The sequence below is a fragment of the Phoenix dactylifera genome, chromosome 17, assembly GCF_009389715.1.
Source record: "Phoenix dactylifera cultivar Barhee BC4 chromosome 17, palm_55x_up_171113_PBpolish2nd_filt_p, whole genome shotgun sequence".
NCBI classification, from domain to species: Eukaryota; Viridiplantae; Streptophyta; class Magnoliopsida; order Arecales; family Arecaceae; genus Phoenix; species Phoenix dactylifera.
In genome coordinates this window covers 2339575-2347531 of record NC_052408.1, presented here as the reverse complement: position 1 = coordinate 2347531, position 7957 = coordinate 2339575, and the positions used below count along the sequence as shown (strand labels likewise).

General features: G+C 41.4%; 1 protein-coding gene and 1 long non-coding RNA gene across 2 annotated transcripts; one reads left to right on the top strand and one right to left on the bottom strand.

Moving 5' to 3' along the window:
• Positions 1 to 444: 444 nt before the first annotated feature.
• LOC120104309 lies at positions 445 to 1052 on the bottom strand. The gene is made up of 2 exons (XR_005506759.1): positions 967 to 1052; positions 445 to 498 (listed from the first exon to the last, which is right to left on the bottom strand). It is a non-coding gene; the product is annotated as an uncharacterized LOC120104309 (long non-coding RNA).
• Positions 1053 to 2951: 1899 nt separating this feature from the next.
• On the top strand, positions 2952 to 4356 carry LOC120104333. The gene is made up of 2 exons (XM_039115255.1): positions 2952 to 3562; positions 3837 to 4356. The coding sequence occupies exons 1-2, from the start codon at positions 2952 to 2954 to the stop codon at positions 4354 to 4356; spliced, it is 1131 nt and encodes a 376-aa protein (XP_038971183.1).
• Positions 4357 to 7957: the final 3601 nt, after the last annotated feature.

The window sequence follows — 7957 nt, the reverse complement described above, 5'->3', positions numbered from 1 at the left end:
ACCCGACAGGCCCGATTTTTTTTTTTTTTTTGGAATCTAAAAATGGGCCAACATGGCCCAACAGCTTAATGGGCTCTCTAAAACTGAATGTATTTTTCTACCTTTATTTTATTTCTCCAATTATTAATTGCTTAATGTTAAGCATATAACTAGCCTATTTCAAATAGATAGTGTTGGTGGTGGTTTCAAACTTTGGAATTTGGATATATCTACAAACATTAAAAAAGAAAAAATTTGCATCTTCAAGCCAATAGAAAGAAAATAAAATGTATGAAACATTATTGTCCAGCTGAAAAATGAAAATTACAACCCAACAATAAAAACTACAAACTTAAACAATTACATATTTAGACAAAATACAAATTACATTGTCCCATTAACATTATAACAAACATCCATCTTTGTGCATTCAAAAGTAAATGTAATCATAATTCTTGAAGCCACTTCCATAATAGAAAACTGTAGAAGAACATCCTTGCATCTTCTAACTCTCAAAACCTACAAATACAAAATTGAAACATTAGCAATTGGGCTGGTAGTATTTATCATAATAAAAATAAAGCCCCATCCAACCGGCAAAAAAAAAAAAAACAAAAAAGGGAGATCAGGAGCCCATCTCAGCCTGATAGCCGCTCCCTGAGATTCTCAGGTCAGGGGAGAAGAAATCGAGAGGAGAAGATTAAAAGAATCTCCACCCTCAAGAAGTCCATCTCCAATCCCCCGATCTTTCTTCCTGATGGCCCAGCTGGAACCGGAGCAATGTGAGGGAAGGAAAACCAAGACCAAAACCAAAAAAGAGAAGGGATGAAAGATCACTCCCTTCCTCATAGTTCAGACGTGTGTATCAACTATCAAGCCAACCAAATCCCTCCTCCCTCTTTCTCTCCAGTCTCCACCGGTCCACCCAAAACAAAATCCATCCGGGATCGAGCTCGAAGAGGAGGAGGAGGAGGAGAAAAATCTTACCGGTGACTGTGAGTCGGTGACCGGAGCCGCGTAGGTTGCCGTCCGGGGGAGAAGGACGCGAAGAGCCGCCGGTCGGTCGTTGAAGAGGCGACAATACCGAGAGGAGGCGGCGACTACAGGGAAACCGGCTACAGGGAGCGGCTATCAGGCTCTCAGCGAGGGAAGGGGGGGGTCTCTCAGCGAGGGAAAGGGAGGGGGGGTTTGGGGGGGGCGGCGGCTCTCAGCGAGGGAGGGAGAGGGGGGGGGTTTGGGGGGGGCGGCGGCTCTCAGCGAGGGAAGGGGGAGGGGGGGTTTGGGGCTTTAGTTTTAGGGTTTCTTAAATTTTTTTTAATATATTATATTTTATATCAGTGTTTTATCGCCGGGCCGGGCCGAACCGGGCCATTTTTAAAAGTGTCCAGGCCCGGCCCGATTTTTTTGGTCGGGCCATTTTTCCTGCCCAGGCCCGACCAATGGGCCTTTTTTCAATGCCCAAGCCCGAAAAATTTCGGGCCGGGCTGGGCGGGCTGGGCGGGCCAGAAGGCCCGTGATCACCTCTAATGAGGAGACACTCTTTGAAGAGCTTCTGAAACTTTGCCAAGAAAGTTCTTCCGTTGAAGACTACACCGCTCATTTTAATGAATTGACAATTCGCAGCAACATCTCGGAATCGGAGCGGCAGTCCCTACTCGGTATCGATTCGGGCTGAGGGATGACATTAGGAGGGAGCTACTAACGGCTCGCATATTCAGTTTAGAGGAGGCATACCAGCTCGCCCTCCTTGTGGAATCTCAACTTCGGAATAGATGCAACATGCAAGGTCCGGTTGTAAAGCGGCTACCCGAATGCAGCAGCGAGAGAGGAACTCCTCTTCCTCGAGGTAACACCCATTCTTTCAGATCTGAAGCCTCTGCTAATCGAGGTATGCATCAGGAGAAAGGTGCCCCACGGAGCCTTGAAAAGGGCAAGGGACCAATGCCCCAATCCATGCCGCCAAGGACAAACCCTATAGAATATTATAAGTGTGGCGGTAGAGGTCACTTTGTTGTAGTTTGCCCAACCAAGGACCAACGATTCGCATTGGTTTGTGAGGAGGATGAACTCCTAGAGCCCTCTGAGGTTCTCCCTTCTCCTTAGGCCGCAGATGAGGAAGGTAACGAAGATGGTGAAGCAAATCACGAACATGAAGAAGAAAACCCTGTAGTAGAGTTGGAAGCATCAAATCTATCCGTGTGTGTTGTTCGGCGGATTCTTACGGGCTGCAAGAAGGAGAATGTGGAGGAAGATTGGAGGGGCACCAACATCTTCCACACTTGCGTGGAGCATGCCAACAAGTCCCTCAATCTAATCATTGATAGTGGAAATTGCATGAACATAGTCTCCAACGATGTGCTGAAGAAGCTGAAAGTGAAATCGGTACTGCATCGAAACCATACCGGATAAGTTGGATTGAAGATTCCTCTATTCTAGTAAAATATAGATGTATGATCAGCTTCTCTCTTGGAAAAGACTTTCGAGACGAAGTATGGTGCGACGTTCTTCCAATGAAGGCGTGCCATCTTCTTCTTAGAAGGCCATGGCTGCATGATCGTAGTGTTATGTATGATGGACGGACCAATTGTTATTCATTATTTGTTGGCCATAAGAAAATTGTATTAAAACCTTTGAGGATTGATGATTTCACCTCTGAAAATCTGATAATCCAAAGGGTTTTAACCATGAGGAAGTTTGAAGCTTGTAGCCAAGAATCGGGTGTCATGTATGCATTAGTGTCTAGAAATGTTGAGTCCAAATTTTTAGAAGTTGTGCATGCTGATTTCAAAACCATTCTAGATGAGTTTTCTAATGTGACCCCTAAGGAACTCCCCAAGGAGCTTCCTCCAATGAGGGATATCCAGCACGCCATCGACTTGGTGCCCGGATCAAGCTTGCCAAATCTCCCTGCATACCGGCTAAATCCAAGAGAGCATGATGAACTCTAGCGCCAAGTGCAGGTGTTGCTAGACATGGGATTCATCCGAGAGAGCCTCAGCCCATGTGCCATTCCGGCTCTACTTACTTCTAAGAAGGATGGTTCTTGGAGGATGTGCATGGACAGCAGGACAATCAACAAGATTACAGTGAAGTACCATTTTTTGATCCCGCAGCTTGACGACATGCTGGATTTGTTGCATAAAGCCATCATCTTCTTGAAGTTGGACCTTCGAAGTGGCTACCACCAGATCAAAATCAGACTTGGGGATGAGTGGAAAACAACGTTCAAGACCAAGGATGGACTCTTCGAATGGATGGTTATGCCCTTTCGTCTCTCTAATGCGCCAAACACCTTCATGCGAGTCATGAATCAAGTGCTGAAACCGTACATTGGGCGCTTTGTAGTTGTTTATTTTGATGACATATTGATTTTCAGTCACAGCCGTGTAGAACATCAGCAACATCTTCACCACGTGCTTCACACCCTCAGATCAGAAAAGCTTTATATCAACTTGAAGAAGTGCTTCTTTGCCGAGCCACAAGTTTCCTTCCTTGGTTTCATAATTTCAGCTAATGGAGTCTCTGCTGATCCAGAAAAGTTTAAAGTCTTCAAGAGTGGCCTATACTCCACAACATTCATGAGGTGAGGAGCTTCCATGGTCTAGCATCCTTCTACCGAAGTTTCATAAGGAACTTCAGCAGCATAATGGCCCCAATCACAAATTGTATGCGGGCTGTTCCTTTCATTGGACTTCGGCGGCCACCAAAGCATTTAAAGACATCAAGGTACTCCTAGCACAAGCCTCAATTCTTCGACTTCCAGATTTTGATCAAGTATTTGAGGTTGCTTGGGACGCATCCCACATCAGAATTGGTGGAGTTCTAAGCTAAGAAGGTCATCCCATCGCCTTCTACAGCAAGAAGCTCGATGACGCCAAGCTTCGATACTCCACATACGACATCGAGTTCTATGCTGTGGTCCAGACCCTTCAACTCGTCATGTACACTGACCACAATTCTCTGAAGCACATCAACTCCCAAAAGAAGTTGACTGCACGACATGCCAGATGGATCAAGGTGTTGCAGCAGTTTACGTTCGTGCTGAAACATAGGCCGGATGCAGAGAACCATGTCGCTGATGCTCTCAGTCAAAAGTCACATATCCTAACTCTATTGAAAGCTGAGGTAATAGGATTTGATGATCTGAAAATTTTATACCCTACTGATGCCCAATTTCAGTCCATATTTGCGGAGGTTTCAGCAGGAGACCGGCGACAGCATCAAAAATTTTCAATCCATGATGGTTTCCTCTTTCGTGGCACTCGTCTTTGTGTCCCGGAGTTATCACTTCGAGATCACATCATTAGAGGTGTTTATGGTGGAGGCCTTGCTGGACATTTTGGCCGTGATAAGACTATCAGCATGATAGAGGATTAATTCTATTTGCCAGCATTGCGGAAGGATGTAAATCGAGTCATTAAATAGTGTCGCACTTGCCAACTTGCCAAGGGATCAAAGACTAATGCTGGACTCTATTCTCCTTTGCGCTTGCCGAATTCACCATGGAAAGATCTCAGTATGAATTTCATTTTGGGTTTGCCAAAGATAGTTCAGGGCCACGATTCGATTTATGTGATTGTTGATAGGTTTTCCAAGATTAGGCCTACTTTGTGCCATGTGCGAAGACATATGATGCAACCTGAGTTGCTGGTTTATTTTTGAAGTAAGTAATGTGCTTGCGTCGGCTACCGAAGACCATTGTACCAGATCGGGATGTCAAGTTCATTAGCTATTTTTGGAAGACACTTTGGGCGAAGCTTGGTACGCGACTTTCATTTTCTAGCGCCTATTACCCTCAAACCAATGGGCAGACTGAGGTAGTAAATCACAGTCTTGGAAATCTTCTTCGATGTTTAGTCTGAGATCATATCAAGTCATGAAATTTAATTCTATCACATACTGAGTTTGCCTACAACAGTAGCGTCTATCGGACTATAGAGTTATCACTTTTTGAGATTGTGCTCGGATTGAAACCAAGACAGCCTATTGATCTACGTCCCCTACCTGTCAACGCAAAGACTAGTGAAAGTGGTGACGATTTTGCAAGACATATACAGAATATTCATTCTGAAGTACGACATCGTTTAGCCACCAACACAGACATATACAAACAACAAGCGGATCTAAAATGACGTCCCCTTGAGTTCAAAGAAGGAGACCTTGTGCTAATTCGGTTGAGTGCTGAATGTTTCCTCCACAGGAATTTTCAAAAGCTTCAACCTCGTCGAGCTGGTCCCTTCAAGATATTAAAATGGCTAGGATCTAATGCTTACGTGTTTGAATTACCAGATGATTTGCAGGTCACCCTGATCTTCAACGTTGAAGACCTACAGCCTATGAATGACATCACGTTGAAGCAGAAGACCCTCCTCTAGTGCCGCCAGCCCTTCCACGATGACCAGCCCCAAAGGACATCATTGAAGATATTTTGAATGATCAAATCGTGTCTACACGACTAGGAGGATATCAAAAAATTTTAGTCAAGTGGAAAGGCCGACCAATTTCAGATTGCTCGTGGTTGAAGACAGAGAAAGTCCAATAGCTGAACTCAGATCTTTACGAGCTCTACCAATCGCGAAACTCGACAGAGTCAAGTCTTTTTCCATAAGAGGGGAATTGATGCAGGAGCATTCCCCTTAACCCCATGGAGGCGTGGAACCATGATTCACAACCATTTGGGCATGAAGAAATTAGCTAAGTCTTAGTTTATATTGAGTCTATTTGTGTACGAGATTGAGTCCATATAATAAGTGATTAAATTCACATTGAGTTAGGATCCCAATGCCCCAATTAGATTGAGTCAAAGCGTTGAATGGGTCCTTGATTTAGTCTTGATTAATTAGGGGTCGCCACATGTCACGTTGGATTAAGCCAAATAACCAACTTTGACTTGGTCCACATGGCATGAAAGATCCTTCTCTTGGACTTGGTCTTTGCATACGTTGGGTTCCTCATGTTTTGGGATCAATCCGCTACCAAGAGACCATCCAAGAGAGGTGCCGCATTGCTCTTTAGGAGATTTGAAGACTTAGTCAAAGACCTAATTAGGTTAGGAGTCCCTAAAATTCTGTTTGCTAGATTTTATCTTTTGCCAACCTTTTTCTACAAAAGGAGAGGTATGATGAATCAATAAAGGACAATTTTTTTGAGAAATCTATGAGTATTTAAGTGTTCTTCGGTAGGGAGAGAATCAGTGGGGAGAGAATTCTCTATGTGCTTGGTGAGACTCCAAGTAAAATTGGAGAAGAAGGTGAGACTCCTTCCTCTTAATTGGTTGGATCTTTTGGACGTGAGACTCTTCCATTAATCCAATAGTTATCCTTTTTATTTTTACTTTAATTACCTTGTTCTCTGTAGTTTTCATCAACATCAGATCCTATTCCATTCATCTATACCATCTACATAATTTTTAGACTTTAGTTTTCATCCTGAAATCCAAACAATCCAGCTGCATCACCAATTCAGCTTTGTTTCCCCTTGCCACTAACATCCATTGCATCCACCTTAGTTAGTTTTAATCCTTTGTTTCTAATCTCCATGAGTTCTCATTCCTTTCATTAGAGTCTTAGTTGTCATCAGAGAGAAAAGAAAAAAAAAAAGTAGAGTGAAATGCCATCGTTTAATGTTCGTGATCCTTTCCACATTCAGCCTGCGCCACATAGCCATAAATATGTTGCAATATATCAATAAGATTTTAAATAACATATTAATAAAAAAATTGAAATTTAAAAAATACTAAGAACGAACACATGCTATATTGTAGTTTGGTAAGGCCCAATACAGCAGTACGTCGCAGTGTTTCATAATTCTTCTTTGATAATTCTAGTTGGACCTCAAGTTTTATATGAACATTATACATTCTTCAATAGTCATTCATCATTTCTCTATATTTTGTCGGACGGTTCGGAAAGAAAAAAAGAAGAAACTATTTTGGAACATAGAAGAATGCATGTTTATGATATAGCATCTATATGTATGCTAAGTTATGTCATACATATTCTTTCCTTTGAAGGGAAACAATAGCTTCCTCCGAAAGCTGAGAGAAAGAAGGGCCAGTCAGACATGGATTAGGTGCTTGTAATTTTTCTTCTTGGAAAATTTTTGTCACTTTAAAATTAATCACATCAGTATCAAAATTTTACAAATCATATGTAATATAAAATATGTAAGTGAGATCGAATATCTTCTCAATAACGGGAGGAGAATGAATCTATCAGATCTGTATTAACAGCAAGGTTACTGCCGGTACACCGATTAATTGTTAAGCCAATTTGCCAAATATTACAAAATTTGAAATACCTGTTTTATCCTCAATGATTGCATTTAACTTGTACACTTACAGAGGTCAATAAAAAATATTATTTTAGTGTTGAATTATGAAATATTTTTTTTTAAAAAGAAAAAGGCAAAAGCAACATAGTTTCATCATTGTACAAGAGACTGATCATTTCTGACATGCTGGTTACACCAGAAACTAAACCCATAAATTTTTATAGTAGCTTTACGGTTATAGCACGTTTTATATCACCAACTGTAGGAACTATTGATCGTCTTTAAAACAACTTTATAGATAAATTTAACCCACTAAAAAATATTTTTTTATGTTCTCCCAAAAATATAATACTTGAGTTATATCCTAAAAAGATTCATATTAACCTATGGTAAATATTTTATAGTCTAAATGATGTAGCATTCATAGTACTTTTTTGTTGTTTCATATCGTACTTGAAATTTATTCGAATCTAATTCCAATAAATCTTTGATTTCATTTCTATTAGCTGTCGCTTGTTTATGAGGATCAAAAGCGACCTCTTCCTCCTGTGCCGTGAATGTAATCGGACCAATCTGCATTTCTAATCTGCGCATCAATTGATGTGCATATTTAGGTAACAAAATGCATAATTTTTATATAAATTGCATAGCAGACAAAAGTATTTCACAATAACCTCTTTCTAAAGTCAATAATTTTTTTAATCCA